Raw genomic sequence first — 20,923 nt, forward strand, 5'->3', positions numbered from 1 at the left:
AATGACTAGTCATTTACAGGGCTTGACAATCACTAGTCATTTACAGGGCTTGGCAATCACTAGTCATTTACAGGGCTTGACAATCACTAGTCATTTACAGGGCTTGACAATCACTAGTCATTTACAGGTCTTGACCATCACTAGTCATTTACAGGGCTTGACCATCACTAGTCATTTACAGGGCTTGAACATCACTAGTCATTTACAGGGCTTGACCATCACTAGTCATCTACAGGGCTTGACAATCACTAGTCATTTACAGGGCTTGACAATCACTAGTCATTTACAGGGCTTGACCATCACTAGTTATTTACAGGGCTTGACCATCACTAGTCATTTACAGGGCTTGACAATCACTAGTCATTTACAGGGCTTGACCATCACTAGTTATTTACAGGGCTTGACAATCACTAGTCATTTAGAGGGCTTGATAATCACTAGTCATTTACAAGGCTTGATGATGACTAGTCATTTACAGGGCTTGACAATCACTAGTCATTCACATGGCTTGACAATCACTAGTCATTTACAGGGCTTGACCATCACTAGTCATTTACAGGGCTTGACCATCACTAGTCATTTACAGGGCTTGACCATCACTAGTCATTTACAGGGCTTGACCATCACTAGTCATTTACAAGTCTTGACGATCACTAGTCATTTACAGGGCTTGACAATCACTAGTTATTTACAGGGCTTGACAATCACTAGACATTTACAGGGCCTGATGATCACTTGTTCAGACAGTAGGACAGATTTGTGTCTTGTTCAGGCAGTAGGACAGATTTGTGTCTTGTTCAGGCAGTAGGACAGATTTGTGACTTGTTCAGGCAGTAGGACAGATTTGTGACTTGTTCAGGCAGTAGGACAGATTTGTGACTTGTCCCAAAGCTCAAGTCACTTTTACATGTTAACATCGTCGTATGATGCTGTATGTTTTACTGTAGAGAATCTGCCCTCTGTCTTTTAGCTGCTTTTCCTAATTCAACCTGTCTGAAAATACAACACTGCCCCTTTAAGACTCTCCTAGGAGGATGATTGGCCACCCCTTGGTAGCCTATAAAATAACAGAACACACATCTTACAGCAAAACAAACCTTGTCAGCTTCTCAGGACCTGAACAACCAGGACCACAGCAGTAGGCAGTCCCTCCTTTAAAGCAGCCGGGGTTACTGTGGTGCCTTACTGTGGTACCCTACTGTGGTACCCTACTGTGGTACCCTACTGTGGTACCCTACTGTGGTGCCTTACTGTGGTACCCTACTGTGGTACCCTACTGTGGTACCCTACTGTGGTACCCTACTGTGGTGCCTTACTGTGGTACCCTACTGTGGTACCCTACTGTGGTGCCTTACTGTGGTACCCTACTGTGGTACCCTACTGTGGTGCCTTACTGTGGTACCCTACTGTGGTGCCTTACTGTGGTACCCTACTGTGGTACCCTACTGTGGTACCCTACTGTGGTGCCTTACTGTGGTACCCTACTGTGGTACCCTACTGTGGTGCCCTACTGTGGTACCCTACTGTGGTACCCTACTGTGGTACCCTACTGTGGTACCCTACTGTGGTGCCTTACTGTGGTACCCTACTGTGGTACCCTACTGTGGTACCCTACTGTGGTACCCTACTGTGGTGCCTTACTGTGGTACCCTACTGTGGTACCCTACTGTGGTGCCTTACTGTGGTACCCTACTGTGGTACCCTACTGTGGTGCCTTACTGTGGTACCTTACTGTGGTACCCTACTGTGGTACCCCACTGCTAACCTAAACCTAACCTTAAACCCAACCACACTGTTAACCTAAACCTAACCTTAACAACACTGCTAACCTAAACCTAACCTTAAACCCAACCACACTGTTAACCTAAACCTAACCTTAACAACACTGCTAACCTAAACCTAACCTTAAACCCAACCACACTGTTAACCTAAACCTAACCTTAACAACACTGCTAACCTAAACCTAACCTTAACCACACCGCTAACCTAAACCTGTAGCATGAGTCCTGACCTTGTCTTCTCTGCTCTGAGTCCTGACCTAGTCTTCTCTGCTCTGAGTCCTGACCTAGTCTTCTCTGTTCTGAGTCCTGACCTAGTCTTCTCTGCTCTGAGTCCTGTGTTCTGACCTAGTCTTCTCTGCTCTGAGTCCTGACCTAGTCTTCTCTGCTCTGAGTCCTGACCTAGTCTTCTCTGCTCTGAGTCCTGACCTAGTCTTCTCTGCTCTGAGTCCTGACCTAGTCTTCTCTGCTCTGAGTCCTGACCTTGTCTTCTCTGCTCTGAGTCCTGACCTAGTCTTCTCTGCTCTGAGTCCTGACCTTGTCTTCTCTGCTCTGAGTCCTGACCTTGTCTTCTCTGCTCTGAGTCCTGACCTAGTCTTCTCTGCTCTGAGTCCTGACCTTGTCTTCTCTGCTCTGAGTCCTGACCTAGTCTTCTCTGCTCTGAGTCCTGACCTAGTCTTCTCTGCTCTGAGTCCTGACCTAGTCTTCTCTGCTCTGAGTCCTGACCTAGTCTTCTCTGCTCTGAGTCCTGACCTAGTCTTCTCTGCTCTGAGTCCTGACCTAGTCTTCTCTGCTCTGAGTCCTGTGTTCTGACCTAGTCTTCTCTGCTCTGAGTCCTGACCTTGTCTTCTCTGCTCTGAGTCCTGTGTTCTGACCTAGTCTTCTCTGTTCTGAGTCCTGACCTAGTCTTCTCTGCTCTGAGTCCTGACCTTGTCTTCTCTGCTCTGAGTCCTGTGTTCTGACCTAGTCTTCTCTGTTCTGAGTCCTGTGTTCTGACCTAGTCTTCTCTGTTCAGAGCAGTCCTGTGTTCTGACCTAGTCTTCTCTGTTCTGAGTCCTGTGTTCTGACCGAGTCTTCTCTGCTCTGAGTCCTGTGTTCTGACCTAGTCTTCTCTGTTCAGAGCAGTCCTGTGTTCTGACCTAGTCTTCTCTGCTCTGAGTAGTCCTGTGTTCTGACCGAGTCTTCTCTGTTCTGAGTAGTCCTGTGTTCTGACCTAGTCTTCTCTGTTCTGAGTCCTGTGTTCTGACCTAGTCTTCTCTGTTCTGAGTAGTCCTGTGTTCTGACCGAGTCTTCTCTGTTCTGAGTAGTCCTGTGTTCTGACCTAGTCTTCTCTGTTCTGAGTCCTGTGTTCTGACCTAGTCTTCTCTGTTCTGAGTAGTCCTGTGTTCTGACCTAGTCTTCTCTGTTCTGAGTAGTCCTGTGTTCTGACCTAGTCTTCTCTGTTCTGAGTCCTGTGTTCTGACCTAGTCTTCTCTGTTCTGAGTAGTCCTGTGTTCTGACCGAGTCTTCTCTGCTCTGAGTCCTGTGTTCTGACCTAGTCTTCTCTGTTCTGAGTAGTCCTGTGTTCTGACCTAGTCTTCTCTGTTCTGAGTAGTCCTGTGTTCTGACCTAGTCTTCTCTGTTATGAGTAGTTCTGTGTTCTGACCGAGTCTTCTCTGTTCTGAGTCCTGTGTTCTGACCGAGTCTTCTCTGTTCTGAGTAGTCCTGTGTTCTGACCTAGTCTTCTCTGTTCTGAGTCCTGTGTTCTGACCTAGTCTTCTCTGTTATGAGTAGTTCTGTGTTCTGACCGAGTCTTCTCTGCTCTGAGTCCTGTGTTCTGACCGAGTCTTCTCTGCTCTGAGTCCTGTGTTCTGACCTAGTCTTCTCTGTTATGAGTAGTCCTGTGTTCTGACCGAGTCTTCTCTGTTCTGAGTCCTGTGTTCTGACCGAGTCTTCTCTGCTCTGAGTCCTGTGTTCTGACCTAGTCTTCTCTGTTATGAGTAGTCCTGTGTTCTGACCGAGTCTTCTCTGCTCTGAGTCCTGTGTTCTGACCGAGTCTTCTCTGCTCTGAGTCCTGTGTTCTGACCTAGTCTTCTCTGTTATGAGTAGTCCTGTGTTCTGACCGAGTCTTCTCTGTTATGAGTAGTTCTGTGTTCTGACATAACATGGTAACTCTAGCAGGATAACATGGTAACTCTAGCAGGATAACATGGTAACTCTAGCAGGATAACATGGTAACTCTAGCAGGAAAACATGGTAACTCTATCAGGATAACATAGTAACTCTAGCAGGATAACATGGTAACTCTAGCAGGATGACATGGTAACTCTAGCAGGATAACATGGTAAGTCTAGCAGGATAACATGGTAACTCTAGCAGGATAACATGGTAACTACAGCAGGATAACATGGTAACTCTAGCAGGATAACATGGTAACTCCAGTAGGATAGTAGCATTATTGACATGGTAACTCTAGCAGGATAACATGGTAACTCCAGCAGGATAACATGGTAACTCTAGCAGGATAACATGGTAACTCCAGCAGGATAACATGGTAACTCTAGCAGGATAGCAGCATTATTGACATGGTAACTCTAGCAGGATAACATGGTAACTCTAGCAGGATAACATGGTAACTCTAGCAGGATAACATGGTAACTCTAGCAGGATAACATGGTAACTCTAGCAGGATAACATGGTAACTCTAGCAGGATAACATGGTAACTCTAGCAGGATAACATGGTAACTCCAGCAGGATAACATGGTAACTCCAGCAGGATAACATGGTAACTCTAGCTATATAACATGGTAACTCTAGCTATATAACATGGTAACTCCAGCAGGATAACATGGTAACTCTAGCAGGTTAGTAGCATTATTGACATGGTAACTCCAGCAGGATAACATGGTAACTCTAGCAGGATAACATGGTAACTCTAGCAGGATAACATGGTAACTCCAGTAGGATAGTAGCATTATTGACATGGTAACTCTAGCAGGATAACATGGTAACTCCAGCAGGATAACATGGTAACTCTAGCAGGATAACATGGTAACTCCAGCAGGATAACATGGTAGCTCTAGCAGGATAGCAGCATTATTGACATGGTAACTCTAGCAGGATAACATGGTAACTCTAGCAGGATAACATGGTAACTCTAGCAGGATAACATGGTAACTCCAGCAGGATAACAGCATTATTGGCATGGTAACTCTAGTAGGATAACATGGTAACTCTAGCAGGATAACATGGTAACTCTAGCAGGATAGTAGCATTATTGACATGGTAACTCTAGCAGGATAACATGGTAACTCTAGCAGGATAACATGGTAACTCTAGCAGGATAGCAGCATTATTGACATGGTAACTCTAGCAGGATAACATGGTAACTCTAGCAGGATAGTAGCATTATTGACATGGTAACTCTAGCAGGATAACATGGTAACTCTAGCAGGATAACATGGTAACTCTAGCAGGATAGCAGCATTATTGACATGGTAACTTTAGCAGGATAACACGGTAACTCTAGCAGGATAACATGGTAACTCTAGCAGGATAACATGGTAACTCTAGCAGGATAACATGGTAACTCTAGCAGGATAACATGGTAACTCTAGCAGGATAGCAGCATTATTGACATGGTAACTCTAGCAGGATAACATGGTAACTCTAGCAGGATAACATGGTAACACTTGCAGGATAACATGGTAACTCCAGCAGGATAACATGGTAACACTAGCATTATTGACATGGTAACTCAAATCAAATCAAATCAAATGTTATTTGTCACATACATTTACATTTACATTTAAGTCATTTAGCAGACGCTCTTATCCAGAGCGACTACACATGGTTAGCAGATGTTAATGCGAGTGTAGCGAAATGCTTGTGCTTCCAGTTCCGACAATGCAGTAATAACCAACAAGTAATCTAACTAACAATTCCTAAACTACTGTCTTATACACAGTGTAAGGGGATAAAGAATATGTACATAAGGATATATGAATGAGTGATGGTGCAGAGCAGCATAGGCAAGATGCAGTAGATGGTATCGAGTACAGTATATACATATGAGATGAGTATGTAAACAAAGTGGCATAGTTAAAGTTGCTAATGATACATGTATTACATAAGGATGCAGTAGATGATAGAGTACAGTATATACGGATACATATGAGATGAATAATGTAGGGTATGTAAACATTATATAAGGTAGCATTGTTTAAAGTGGGTAGTGATATATTTTACATCCTTTCCCATCAATTTCCATTATTCTAGCACAATAACATGGTAACTCCAGCAGGATAACATGGTAACTCTAGCAGGATAACATGGTAACTCTAGCAGGATAACATGGTAACTCAAGCAGGATAACATGGTAACTCTAGCAGGATAACATGGTAACTCTAGCAGGATAACATGGTAACTCTAGCAGGATAACATGGTAACTCTAGCAGGATAACATGGTAACTCTAGCAGGATAACATGGTAACTCTAGCAGGATAACATGGTAATTCTAGCAGGATAACATGGTAACTCTAGCAGGATAACATGGTAACTCTAGCAGGATAACATGGTAACTCTAGCAGGATGACATGGTAACTCCAGCAGGATAACATGGTAACTCCAGCAGGATAGTAGCATTATTGACAATACAAGCTCTGTAATGGTGCGTGTTCACTTGCGTGACTAAGGGTGTAGAGTCTCCAGAACTCCTGCCCAGGTGTTCTGTTCTGTACTTTGCCGGCCGACCGACAGTCCCCCATGCGAATACCTGGTTACCTACAGTTCATCCCCCCCATGCGAATACCTGGTTACCTACAGTTCATCCCCCCCATGCGAATACCTGGTTACCTACAGTTCATCCCCCCCCATGCGAATACCTGGTTACCTACAGTTCACCCCCCATGCGAATACCTGGTTACCTACAGTTCATCCCCCCATGTGAATACCTGATTACCTGCAGTTCATCCCCCCATGTGAATACCTGATTACCTACAGTTCACCCCCCCATGTGAATACCTGGTTACCTACAGTTCATCCCCCATGTGAATACCTGATTACCTACAGTTCATCCCCCCATGTGAATACCTGATTACCTACAGTTCATCCCCCCATGTGAATACCTGATTACCTACAGTTCATCCCACCATGTGAATACCTGATTACCTACAGTTCATCCCCCCATGTGAATACCTGATTACCTACCGTTCATCCCCCCATGTGAATACCTGATTACCTACAGTTCATCCCCCATGTGAATACCTGATTACCTACAGTTCATCCCCCCATGTGAATACCTGATTACCTACAGTTCATCCCCCCATGTGAATACCTGATTACCTACAGTTCACCCCCCATGTGAATACCTGATTACCTACAGTTCATCCCCCCCATGTGAATACCTGATTACCTACAGTTCATCCCCCCATGTGAATACCTGATTACCTACAGTTCATCCCCCCATGTGAATACCTGATTACCTACAATTCATCCCCCCATGTGAATACCTGATTACCTACAGTTCATCCCCCATGTGAATACCTGATTACCTACAGTTCATCCCCCATGTGAATACCTGGTTACCTACAGTTCATCCCCCCATGTGAATACCTGATTACCTACAGTTCATCCCCCCATGTGAATACCTGATTACCTACAGTTCATCCCCCCATGTGAATACCTGATTACCTACAGTTCATCCCCCATGTGAATACCTGATTACCTACAGTTCATCCCCCCATGTGAATACCTGATTACCTACAGTTCATCCCCCCATGTGAATACCTGATTACCTACAGTTCATCCCCCCCATGTGAATACCTGGTTACCTACAGTTCATCCCCCCCATGTGAATACCTGATTACCTACAGTTCATCCCCCCATGTGAATACCTGATTACCTACAGTTCATCCCCCCATGTGAATACCTGATTACCTACAGTTCATCCCCCCATGTGAATACCTGGTTACCTACAGTTCATCCCCCCCCATGTGAATACCTGATTACCTACAGTTCATCCCCCCATGTGAATACCTGATTACCTACAGTTCATCCCCCCATGTGAATACCTGATTACCTACAGTTCATCCCCCCATGTGAATACCTGATTACCTACAGTTCATCCCCCCCATGTGAATACCTGATTACCTACAGTTCATCCCCCCATGTGAATACCTGATTACCTACAGTTCATCCCCCCATGTGAATACCTGATTACCTACAGTTCATCCCCCCATGTGAATACCTGATTACCTACAGTTCATCCCCCCATGTGAATACCTGGTTACCTACAGTTCATCCCCCCATGTGAATACCTGGTTACCTACAGTTCATCCCCCCCTGGTTACCTACAGTTCATCCCCCCATGTGAATACCTGATTACCTACAGTTCATCCCCCCATGTGAATACCTGATTACCTACAGTTCATCCCCCCATGTGAATACCTGATTACCTACAGTTCATCCCCCCATGTGAATACCTGATTACCTACAGTTCATCCCCATGTGAATACCTGATTACCTACAGTTCATCCCCCCATGTGAATACCTGATTACCTACAGTTCATCCCCCCCATGTGAATACCTGGTTACCTACAGTTCATCCCCCCCCATGTGAATACCTGGTTACCTACAGTTCATCCCCCCCATGTGAATACCTGGTTACCTACAGTTCATCCCCCCATGTGAATACCTGGTTACCTACAGTTCATCCCCCATGTGAATACCTGGTTACCTACAGTTCATCCCCCCATGTGAATACCTGGTTACCTACAGTCATCATGTGAATACCTGGTTACCTACAGTTCATCCCCCCATGTGAATACCTGGTTACCTACAGTTCATCCCCCCATGTGAATACCTGGTTACCTACAGTTCATCCCCCCATGTGAATACCTGGTTACCTACAGTTCATCCCCCCATGTGAATACCTGTTACCTACAGTTCATCCCCCCATGTGAATACCTGATTACCTACAGTTCATCCCCCATGTGAATACCTGATTACCTACAGTTCATCCCCCCATGTGAATACCTGATTACCTACAGTTCATCCCCCCATGTGAATACCTGATTACCTACAGTTCATCCCCCCATGTGAATACCTGGTTACCTACAGTTCATCCCCCCATGTGAATACCTGGTTACCTACAGTTCATCCCCCCATGTGAATACCTGATTACCTACAGTTCATCCCCCCATGTGAATACCTGATTACCTACAGTTCATCCCCCATGTGAATACCTGATTACCTACAGTTCATCCCCCCATGTGAATACCTGATTACCTACAGTTCATCCCCCCATGTGAATACCTGATTACCTACAGTTCATCCCCCCATGTGAATACCTGGTTACCTACAGTTCATCCCCCCATGTGAATACCTGGTTACCTACAGTTCATCCCCCCATGTGAATACCTGGTTACCTACAGTTCATCCCCCCATGTGAATACCTGGTTACCTACAGTTCATCCCCCCCATGTGAATACCTGGTTACCTACAGTTCATCCCCCCATGTGAATACCTGATTACCTACAGTTCATCCCCCATGTGAATACCTGATTACCTACAGTTCATCCCCCATGTGAATACCTGATTACCTACAGTTCATCCCCCCATGTGAATACCTGATTACCTTCAGTTCATCCCCCCATGTGAATACCTGATTACCTACAGTTCATCCCCCCATGTGAATACCTGATTACCTACAGTTCATCCCCCCATGTGAATACCTGATTACCTACAGTTCAGCCCCCATGTGAATACCTGATTACCTACAGTTCACCCCCATGTGAATACCCGATTACCTACAGTTCACCCCCCATGTGAATACCTGATTACCTACAGTTCACCCCCCATGTGAATACCTGATTACCTACAGTTCACCCCCCCCATGTGAATACCTGATTACCTACAGTTCACCCCCCCCCATGTGAATACCCGATTACCTACAGTTCACCCCCATGTGAATACCTGATTACCTACAGTTCATCCCCCCATGTGAATACCTGATTACCTACAGTTCATCCCCCCATGTGAATACCTGATTACCTACAGTTCATCCCCCCATGTGAATACCTGATTACCTACAGTTCATCCCCCCATGTGAATACCTGATTACCTACAGTTCATCCCCCCATGTGAATACCTGATTACCTACAGTTCATCCCCCCATGTGAATACCTGATTACCTACAGTTCATCCCCCCATGTGAATACCTGATTACCTACAGTTCATCCCCCCATGTGAATACCTGATTACCTACAGTTCATCCCCCCATGTGAATACCTGATTACCTACAGTTCATCCCCCTATGTGAATACCTGATTACCTACAGTTCATCCCCCATGTGAATACCTGATTACCTACAGTTCATCCCCCATGTGAATACCTGATTACCTACAGTTCATCCCCCCATGTGAATACCTGATTACCTACAGTTCATCCCCCCATGTGAATACCTGATTACCTACAGTTCACCCCCCATGTGAATACCTGATTACCTACAGTTCATCCCCCCATGTGAATACCTGATTACCTACAGTTCATCCCCCCATGTGAATACCTGATTACCTACAGTTCATCCCCCCATGTGAATACCTGATTACCTACAGTTCACCCCCCATGTGAATACCTGATTACCTACAGTTCACCCCCATGTGAATACCTGATTACCTACAGTTCATCCCCCCCATGTGAATACCCCCATCCAGACCCATGCTGCCTGCGGCTGAGTAGTTAACGAGATAAAGATAACAAAAAGCTTTACCAAACCCGAAAAACCTATTACCTTCTCTGTCTCAGAAGTGCAAATTATTTTCACTAACCTCTCCCTCCCTCTCTCTTCTCTCTCTCTCTCTCTCTCTCTCTCTCTCTCTCCCCCATCTCTCTCTCTCTCTCTCTCTCTCTCTCTCTCTCTCTCTCTCTCTCTGTCTCTGTCTCTGTTTCTCTCTGTCTCTCTCCCTCCCTCTCTCTCTCTCTCTCTCTCTCTCTCTCTCTCTCCCCTCTCCCTATCCCCTCTCCCTCTCTCCCCCATCTCTCTCTCTCTCTCTGTCTCTGTCTCTGTCTCTCTCTCTGTCTCTCTCTCTCTCTCTGTCTCTCTCTCTCTCTCTCTCTCTCTCTCTCCCCTCTCCCTATCCCCTCTCCCTCTCTCCCCCCATCTCGCTCTCCACCTAGCTGCCCAGAGCGAGGAGCGTGAGTGTGCCTTCAACGACCAGCAGCAGCAGTATGAGGAGCAGCGTGTGGGAGGAGCAGGAGACTGGCCTATGACCAGAGAGAATACTACAATACGCTGCAGTAAGGGCTCTCGATGTTATGGCCTGTGGGAGAAGACCAGAGACGGAGAGATACACCTGGTCAAACAGGGTACGTGTGCTCTCTCAATACACACACTCACTAGAGACCTTCAAACAGGGTACGTGTGCTCTCTCAATACACACACTCACTAGAGACCTTCAAACAGGGTACGTGTGCTCTCTCAATACACACACTCACTAGAGACCTTCAAACAGGTACGTGTGCTCTCTCAATACACACACTCACTAGAGACCTTCAAACAGGGTACGTGTGCTCTCTCAATACACACACTCACTAGAGACCTTCAAACAGGGTACGTGTGCTCTCTCAATACACACACTCACTAGAGACCTTCAAACAGGGTACGTGTGCTCTCTCAATACACACACTCACTAGAGACCTTCAAACAGGGTACGTGTGCTCTCTCAATACACACACTCACTAGAGACCTTCAAACAGGGTACGTGTGCTCTCTCAATACACACACTCACTAGAGACCTTCAAACAGGGTACGTCTGCTCTCTCAATACACACACTCACTATTCTTTGTAGATCTGTGTAATCTGAGGGAAATATGCGTCTCTAATATGGTCATACATTGGGCAGGAGGTTAGGAAGTGCAGCTCAGATTCCACCTTATTTTGTGGGCAGTGAGCACATAGCCTGTCTTCTCTTGAGAGCCATGTCTGCCTACGGCGGCCTTTCTCAATAGCAAGGCTATGCTCACTGAGTCTGTACATAGTCAAAGCTTTCCTTAAGTTTGGGTCCGTCAAAGTGGTCAGGTATTCTGCCACTGTGTACTCTCTGTGTAGGGCCAAATAGCATTCTAGTTTACTCTGTTTTTTTGTTATTTCTTTCCAATGTGTCAAGTAATTATCTTTTTGTTTTCTCATGATTTGGTTGGGTCTAATTGTGCTGCTGTCCTGGGGCTCTGTGGGGTCTGTTTGTGTTTGTGAACAGAGCCCCAGGACCAGCTTGCTTATGGGACTCTTCTCCAGGTTCATCTCTCTGTAGGTGATGGCTTTGTTATGGAAGGTTTGGGAATCGCTTCCTTTTAGGTGGTTGGAGAATTTAATGGCTCTTTTATGGATTTTTATCATTATTGGGTATCGGCCTAATTCTGCTCTGCATGATTTATTTGGTGTTTTACGTTGTACACAGGATATTTTGGCAGACTTCTGCATACGGTCTCAATTTGGTATTTGTCTTTCAGTCAGTCAGTCAGTCAGTCAGTCAGTCAGTCAGTCACTCACTCACTCACTCACTCACTCACTCACTCACCACCACCACTCACCACCACCACCACCACTCACTCACCACCACCACTCACTCACTCACTCACTCACTCACTCACTCACTCACTCACTCACCCACCCACCCACCCACCCACCCACATCCTGTCTGCAGAAGTCTCTCATCCTCCTCTCTATCCTCCTCCAGGATGCTGGACTCACATCGGGGACCAGCAGGAGTGCCATGACGACCGTTGCGTGGTTACCACCACTCCGTCTCAGATTCAGAACGGGACGTATAGGTTCTGCTGCTGTAGCACCAACATGTGTAACGTCAACTTCACCGAGGACTTCCCCCCGCCCAGCCCCACCTCTGCACAACTATGTAAGTACCATAACCCCTGACACTTAACCTCTAACCCCTGACCCTCCGCCCAGCCTCTCTGTAAAGCCATTCTGCTCAGTGAAAAAGCTATAAGATGGTATTATCATATCACTGTGACTAACTACTGAAACATTTGGCTCAGCGACAACAATCTTTACAGCCATTATAAAAGCATTGAGTGAGTATTAGGTCAAATAACAGCCAAGGGAGAGGGGGATGTTCAGTGGAAGAATAGAGAGCGATGTCTCACCATGTTACTGTGTCCTCTGTCTCATTGTTCTGATTACATCCTGTCTGTCTCTGTTACTATTTATAACCAAGACTGAGAGACTGTTATGTTGTTCTGATTAGCATGAGCTGTGTATTGGTCTGTTTACATCAGCCTCTGATGTCATGATTTGTATTGGTCTGTTTACATCAGCCTCTGATTCTGCATATTTAGTGGGACTTCTTGGTTCAGGTGAGTATCCTAGCCAGGTAGAACTCATTGTGGAGGGCTGTGTGCTGGTTCTTTTCGGTGTGAGGGTCAGTGTGGTAGCTTTATGCTGGGTTTCTATAGACCTACCCAGGGACTCTGTTTAGCAGCACAATGCCCGCCTCCTTAGAGTTGCTGCAGAGAGAGAGAAAGCAGGAGAGACAGACGGGAGAGCCTGGATGGTACTGGCGGCCGCCACACAGAACCTGGCTCTGTTTCTCCCTGCACTCTCTCTGTCACTCCCCAACAACGCTAATGAGACACACCGACCTGATGGAGTCTAACAGAACAACACTAATGAGTAATACTGTCTGATGGAGTCTAACAGAACAACACTACTGAGTAATACTGCCTGATGGAGTCTAACAGAACAACACTAATGAGTAATACTGTCTGATGGAGTCTAACAGAACAACACTAATGAGTAATACTGCCTGATGGAGTCCAACAGAACAACACTACTGAGTAATACTGTCTGATGGAGTCTAACAGAACAACACTACTGAGTAATACTGTCTGATGGAGTCCAACAGAACAACACTACTGAGTAATACTGCCTGATGGAGTCCAACAGAACAACACTACTGAGTAATACTGCCTGATGGAGTCCAACAGAACAACACTACTGAGTAATACTGTCTGATGGAGTCTAACAGAACAACACACCTTCCCTTCCCTTCCCTTCCCTCCCTTCCCTTCCCTTCCCTTCCCTTCCCTTCCCTTCCCTTCCCTTCCCTTCCCTTCCCTTCCCTTCCCTTCCCTTCCCTTCCCCTCCCTTCCCTTCCCTTCCCTTCCCTTCCCTTCCTTCCCCTTCCCTTCCCTTCCCTTCCCTTCCCTTCCCTTCCTTCCCCTTCCCTTCCCTTCCCTTCCTTTCCCTTCCCTTCCCTTCCCTCCCTCCTCCCCTTCCCTTCCCCCTCCCTTCCCCCCCTCCTTCCCTTCCCTCCCTTCCCTTCCCTCCCCTCCCTTCCCTCCCTTCCCTTCCCTTCCCTCCCTTCCCTTCCCTCCCTTCCCCTCCCTTCCCTTCCTTCCCCTCCCTTCCCCTCCCTCCCTCCCTTCCCTTCCCTTCCTTCCCTTCCCTTCCCTTCCCTTCCCTTCCCTTCCCTTCCCTTCCCTTCCCTTCCCTTCCCTTCCCTTCCCCTCCCTTCCCCTCCCTTCCTTCCCTTCCCCTCCCTCCCCTTCCCTTCCTTCCCTTCCTCCTTCCTTCCCTTCCTCCTTCCCTTCCCTTCCCTTCCCTTCCCTCCTTCCCTTCCCCTCCCTTCCCCTCCCTTCCCTTCCCTTCCCCTCCCTTCCCCTCCTCCCCTCCCTTCCCTTCCTTCCCTCCCTTCCCCTCCCTTCCCTTCCCTTCCCCTCCCTCCCTCCCTTCCCTTCCCTTCCCTTCCCTTCCCTTCCCTTCCCTCCCTTCCCTTCCCCTCCCTTCCCTCCCTTCCCTTCCCTTCCCTCCCTTCCCTCCCTCCCCCTCCCTTCCCTTCCCTTCCCTTCCCTTCCCTTCCCTTCCCTTCCTTCCCTTCCCTTCCCTCCCTTCCCTTCCCTTCCCTTCCCTTCCCTTCCCTTCCCTTCCCTCCCTTCCCTTTCCCTTCCCTTCCCTTCCCTTCCCCTCCCTCCCTCCCTTCCCTTCCCTTCCCTTCCCTCCCCCCCCCTCCCTCCCCTCCCCTCCCCTCCCCCTCCCCTCCCTCCCCTCCCCTCCCCTCCCTCCCCTCCCCTTCCCTTCCCTTCCCTTCCCTCCCCTCCCTCCCTTTGACAGCATCAATACTGGTCCCATATAGATGGCCTTTATATTCACCATACTCCAGGAACCTAGGACAGACTGAAGATACTCTATAAAACTCATGAACTGTGTTACAACCACGTATATAACAACTATGATAAACCCATGAAATCCCCCAATGGATTCTGTTTCATCTCTTATGAAATTACTGTTGATTCAGAAACAGGAAGTAAGGTCAATCCTGCCAGGTCGCAAGGTCAATCCTGCCAGGTCGCAAGGTCAATCCTGCCAGGTCGCAAAAGAGGTTTCTAACTCCAAAGGGTCATTTTGATACGTTACAGCCTTATTCTAAAATGGATTAAATAAATAATATCCCTCATCAATCTACACACATAACCCCATAAAGAAAAAGCTAAACTGTTTTTTAGAAATGTTTGCAAATGTATTAAAAAATGTATAATAAAATCTTAGGTATTCAGACCCTTTGCTATGAGACTCGAAATGTATCTCCATGTTTCCATTGACCATCCTTGAGATGTTTCTCCAACTTGACTGGAGTCCACCTGTGGTAAATTCAATTGATTGGACATGATTTGGAAAGACACACACCTGTCTATATAAGGTCCCACAGTTGACAGTGCATGTCAGAGCAAAAACTAAGCCATGAGGTCAAAGGAATTGTCCTTGGAGCTCTGAGACAGGCTTGTGTCGAGGCACAGATCTGGGGAAGGGAACCAAAACATTTCTGCAGCATTGAAGGTCGCAAAAAAAAACACAGTGGCCTCCATCACTCTTAAATGGAAGAAGTTTATAACCAAAGTTTGTAACCACCAAGACTCTCAGCAGGCCGCCCGGCCAAATTGAGCAATTGGGGGAGAAGGGCCTTGGTCAGAGAGATGACCAAGAACCCGTTGGTCACTCTGACAGAGCTCCAGAGTTCCTTTGTGGAGATGGGAGAACCTCCAGAAGGACAACCATCTCTGCAGCACTCCACCAATCAGGCCTTTATGGTAGAGTGGCCGACGGAAGCCACTCAGTAAAAGGCTCATGATAGTCCGCTTAGAGTTTGCCTAAAGGCACCTAAAGGACTCTCAGACCATGAGAAACAAGATTCTCTGGTCTGATGAAATCAAGATTGAACTCTTTGGCCTAAATGCCAAGGGTCATGTCTCGAGGAAACCTGGCACCATCCCTATGGTGAAGCATGGTGGTGGCAGCATCATGCTGTGAGGATGTTTTTCAGCAGCAGGGACTGGAAGACTAGTCAGGATCGAGGGAACGATAAACGGAGCAAAGTACAGAGATCCTGATGGAAACCTCCTCCAGAGCGCATAGGACCTCAGACTGGGGCGAAGGTTCACCTTCCAACAGGACAAAGACCCTAAGCACACAGCCAAGACAACGCAGGAGTGGCTTCGTGACAAGTCTCTGAATGTCCTTGAGTGGCCCAGACAGAGCCTGGACTTAAACCCGATCGAACATCGGGCGGAAAGTGGTTAGAGCATTGGACTAGTAACTGAAAGGTTGCAAGATCGAATCCCTGAGCTGACAAGGTAAAAATATGTAATTCTGCCCCTGAACAAGGCAGTGTACCCACTGTTCCTAGGCCGTCATTGAAAATAAGAATTTGTTCTTAACTGACTTGCCCAGTTAAAGAAAGGTAAAATTAAAAATCTCTGGAGAGACCTGAAAATAGCTGTGCAGCGACACTCCCCATCCAACCTGATGGAGCTTGAGAGGATCTGCAGAGAAGAATGGGAGGAACTCCCCAAATACAGGTGTGCCAAGCTTGAAGAGTCATACCCAAGAAGACACGAGGCTGTAATTGCTGCCAAAGGTGCTTCAACAAAGTACTGAGTAAAGGTTCTGAAAACTTATGTCAATATGATATTTCTGTTTTTTATTTTTAATACATTCCCCAAAATTTCTAATAATGTCCTTGGCTAGTTAGCAAAAAGGCACATGGCATAACGCCTGGAGTTAGCAAAAAGGCACATGGCATAGCGCCTGGAGTTAGCAAAAAGGCACATGGCATAGCGCCTGGAGTTAGCAAAAAGGCACATGGCATAACGCCTGGAGTTAGCAAAAAGGCACATGGCATAGCGCCTGGAGTTAGCAAAAGGCACATGGCATAGCGCCTGGAGTTAGCAAAAGGCACATGGCATAACGCCTGGAGTTAGCAAAAGGCACATGGCATAGCGCCTGGAGTTAGCAAAAAGGCACATGGCATAGCGCCTGGAGTTAGCAAAAAGGCACATGGCATAACGCCTGGAGTTAGCAAAAAGGCACATGGCATAACGCCTGGAGTTAGCAAAAAGGCACATGGCATAGCGCCTGGAGTTAGCAAAAAGGCACATGGCATAGCGCCTGGAGTTAGCAAAAAGGCACATGGCATAACGCCTGGAGTTAGCAAAAAGGCACATGGCATAGCGCCTGGAGTTAGCAAAAAGGCACATGGCATAGCGCCTGGAGTTAGCAAAAAGGCACATGGCATAGCGCCTGGAGTTAGCAAAAAGGCAAAAGATTCTGTCGTCTGATGAGACAAAAATGGTGTTATGCTATTTGGCCTGAAGGCAAAGCACAATGTCTGGAGTAAACCAGACTAAAATATAACTAACTCTTGGCTTGAATGCAAAGCGCAATGTCAGGAGGAAACCAGGCACAGCTCATCAAGGATAGGATAGAGGGGACAGGACCCAAATAGAGGCAAATCCTTAGACTTATAGATGACCTGTAGCCAGTGGGTTTGGCAACGAATATGTAGTCACTGGCCAGCCAACGAGCGCATACAGGTCGCGGTTGTGGGTAGTATATGGGGCTTTGGTGACAAAACGGATGGCACTGTGATAGACTGCATCCAATTTGCTGAGTAGCGTATTGGAGGCTATTTTGTAAATGACATCGCCAAAGTCAAGGATCGGTAGGATAGTCAGTTCTACAAGGGTATGTTTGGCAGCATGAGTGAAGGATGCTTTGTTGTGAAATAGGAAGCTGATTCTAGATTAAAATTTTGGATTGGAGAGGCTTAATGTGAGTCTGGAAGGAGAGTTTACAGTCTAACCAGACACCTAGGTATTTGTAGTTGTCAGAATTGTCCAGAGTAGTGATGCTCATCGAGCAGGAGGGTGCGGGCAGCAAATGGTTGAAGAGCATGCATTTAGTTTTACTTGCATTTAAGAGCAGTTGGAGGCCACGGAAGGAGAGTTGGATGGCATTGAAGCTCGTCTGGAGGTTTGTTAGCACAGTGTCCAAAGAAGGGCCAGAGGTATACAAAATGGTGTCGTCTGTGTAGAGGTGGATCAGAGAATCACCAGCAGCAAGAGCGACATCATTGATGTATACAGAGAAGAGAGTCGGCCCGAGAATTGAACCCTGTGGTACTCCCATAGAGACTGCCAGAGGTCCGGACAACAGGCCCTCCGATTTGACACACTGAACTCTATCTGAGAAGTTGTTGGTGGTCCAGGCAAGGCAGTCATTTGAGAAGCTAAGTCTATTGAGTCTGCCGATAAGAATGCAGTGGTTGACATTGTTGAAAACCTTGGCCAGGTCGATGAAGACTCCTGCACTGTCTTTTATCGATGGCGGTTATGATATCGTTTAGGACCTTGAGGGTGGCTGAGGTGCAACCATGACCAGCTCGGAAACCAGATTGCATAGCGGAGAAGGTACGGTGGGATTCGAAATGGTCACTGATCTGTTTGTTAACTTGTCTTTAAAACAATTTTAGAAAGGTAGGGCAGGATGGATATACAGTTGAAGTTGGAAGTTTACATACACTTTGGTTGGAGTCATTAAAACCTTTTTCATCATCCACTACACAAATGTCTTGTTAACAAACTATAGTTTTTGCAAGTCTACATCTACTTTGGGGCCTCCCGGGTGGCTCAGTGGTCTAGGGCTGCATTGCTAGCTGTGCCACCAGAGACTCTGGGTTCGCGCCCAGGCTCTGTCGCAACTGTCTGCGACCGGGAGGTTCGTGGGGCAACGCACAATTGACATAGCGTCATCCGGGTTAGGTAGGGTTTGGCCGGTAGGGATATCCTTGTCTCATTGCGCACCAGCAACTCCTGTGGCAGGGCGCAGTGCGCGCTAATCAGGTCGCCAGGTGCACGGTGTTTCCTCCGACACATTGGTGCGACTGGCTTCCGGGTTGGATGCGCCCTGTGTTAAAGAAGGCTTGTTTGGGTTGTGTTTCTGATAGGTTAATTGACATAATTTGAGTCAATTGGAGGTGTACCTGTGGATGTATTTCAAGGGCTACCTTCAAACTCAGTGCCTCTTTGCATGACATCATGGGAAAATAAAAAGAAATCAGCCAAGACCTCAGTATAAAAATTGTAGATCTCCACAAGTCTGGTTCATCCTTGGGAGCAATTTCCAATTGCCTGCCTCACGTTCATCTGTACAAACAATAGTACGCAAGTATAAACACAATGGGACCATGCAGTCATACTGCTCAGGAAGCGGACTCGTTCTGTCTCCTAGAGATGAACGTACTTTGGTGCGAAAAGTGCAAATAAATCCCAGAACAACAGCAAAGGACCTTGTGAATATGCTGGAGGAAACAGGTACAAAAGTATCTATATCCACAGAAAAATGGGTCCTATATCGACATAACCTGAAAGGCCGCTCAGCAAGGAAGAAATCACTGCTCAAAAACCGCCATCAAATAGCCAGACTACAGTTTGCAACTGCACATAGGGACAAAGATTGTACTTTTTGGAGAAATGTCCTCTGTTCTGATGAAACAAAAATAGAACTGTTTGGCCATAATGACCATCGTTATGTTTGGAGGAAAAAGGGGGAGGCTTGCAAGCCGAAGAATACCATCCCAACCATGAAGCACGGGGGTGGCAGCATCATGTTGTGGGGGTGCTTGCTGCAAGAGGGACTGGTTCACTTCAGAAAATATTGAAGCAACATCTCAAGACTTCAGTCAGGAAGTTAAAGCTTGGACGCAAATGGGTCTTCCAAATGGACAATGACCCCAAGCATACATCCAAAGTTGTGGCAAAATAGCTTAAGGACAACAAAGTCAAGGTATTGGAGTGGTCATCACAAAGCCCTGACGTCAATCCTGTAGAAAATTTGTGGGCAGAACTGAAAAAGTGTGTGTAAGCAAGGAGGCCTACAAACCTGACTCAGTTACACCAGCTCTGTCAGGAGGAATGGGCCAAAATTCACCCAACTTATTGTGGGAAGCTTGTGGAAGGCTAACCGAAACGTTTTAGTTAACTACCTACTAAGCTCATAAACGTTGTGTGTGCGGTGCTGTGCACACAATGTCTCCACTTTGTGTAGCTGTTAGCGATGATGCTAATGATAACCTGGTAGAGATGGGAAAAGTTTTCCCGAAAACCTTCTCAATGAAATGTTAACTACAAAGTAGCCTACCTGGCTGAATGAGATCAGGATTATTTGCATCAATCTAGTGGCCATTTGTTTTGGAAACTCACACGAGCGCTACAGAAGCGCATAGCTAGCCAAATAACGGTCTCTTGCTGGTTTGGAATTAAAATGTAACTACACCCAATACTCTAAACGTGTTGTATTTTTCTCAGACCTCAAAGTGGTCTCACAATGTGGTTTAAGCATTGTAGTGGACCAATTTTGTTGTAAAAATAAAGTAACATTTTTCGAGCAAAAACCTGTTAAATTTGGGAAAAACAGAATCAGGCAAAAAAATCCACCAGATTTTATAGTGCCCTACAATACCTAACACTTACCCTCTGGCCCCTAACCTCTGACCCTGCTTGTGATGATGTTACCCACTAACCCTGTGATGTCATCATTCCCAGACCCACGGCCGCTGTACCGCGAGGAGACCATCGTGATCGCCCTGGCGTCTGTCTCCATAGTAGCGGTGCTGATCGTGGCGCTGTTCTTCGGGTACCGCATGCTGAGTGGAGATAGGAAACAGGGACTACACAACATGGACATGATGGAGGCCGCAGCCTCAGAACCCAGCCTCGACCTGGACAGCCTTAAACTACTAGAGGTGAGTAGTGGTGTTGTAGTACTTAGGGTTGCTGTTACTAGTGGTTAGGGTTATTATGACATGGACATGA

General features: G+C 46.8%; 1 protein-coding gene across 1 annotated transcript in view; it reads left to right on the forward strand.

The window, feature by feature from the left end:
- The window catches only part of LOC135537372 (bone morphogenetic protein receptor type-2-like), a 114,318-nt gene that overhangs the window by 40,614 nt on the left and 52,781 nt on the right, over window positions 1-20,923 (forward strand). The window contains exons 2-4 of the mRNA XM_064963556.1: window positions 10,936-11,124; window positions 12,496-12,672; window positions 20,654-20,853. Coding sequence (XP_064819628.1) covers window positions 10,936-11,124; window positions 12,496-12,672; window positions 20,654-20,853 — 566 coding nt within the window. The remainder of the gene's footprint in view (window positions 1-10,935; window positions 11,125-12,495; window positions 12,673-20,653; window positions 20,854-20,923) is intronic.

This window comes from Oncorhynchus masou, unplaced genomic scaffold (genome assembly GCF_036934945.1).
Source record: "Oncorhynchus masou masou isolate Uvic2021 unplaced genomic scaffold, UVic_Omas_1.1 unplaced_scaffold_758, whole genome shotgun sequence".
NCBI lineage: Eukaryota > Metazoa > Chordata > Actinopteri > Salmoniformes > Salmonidae > Oncorhynchus > Oncorhynchus masou.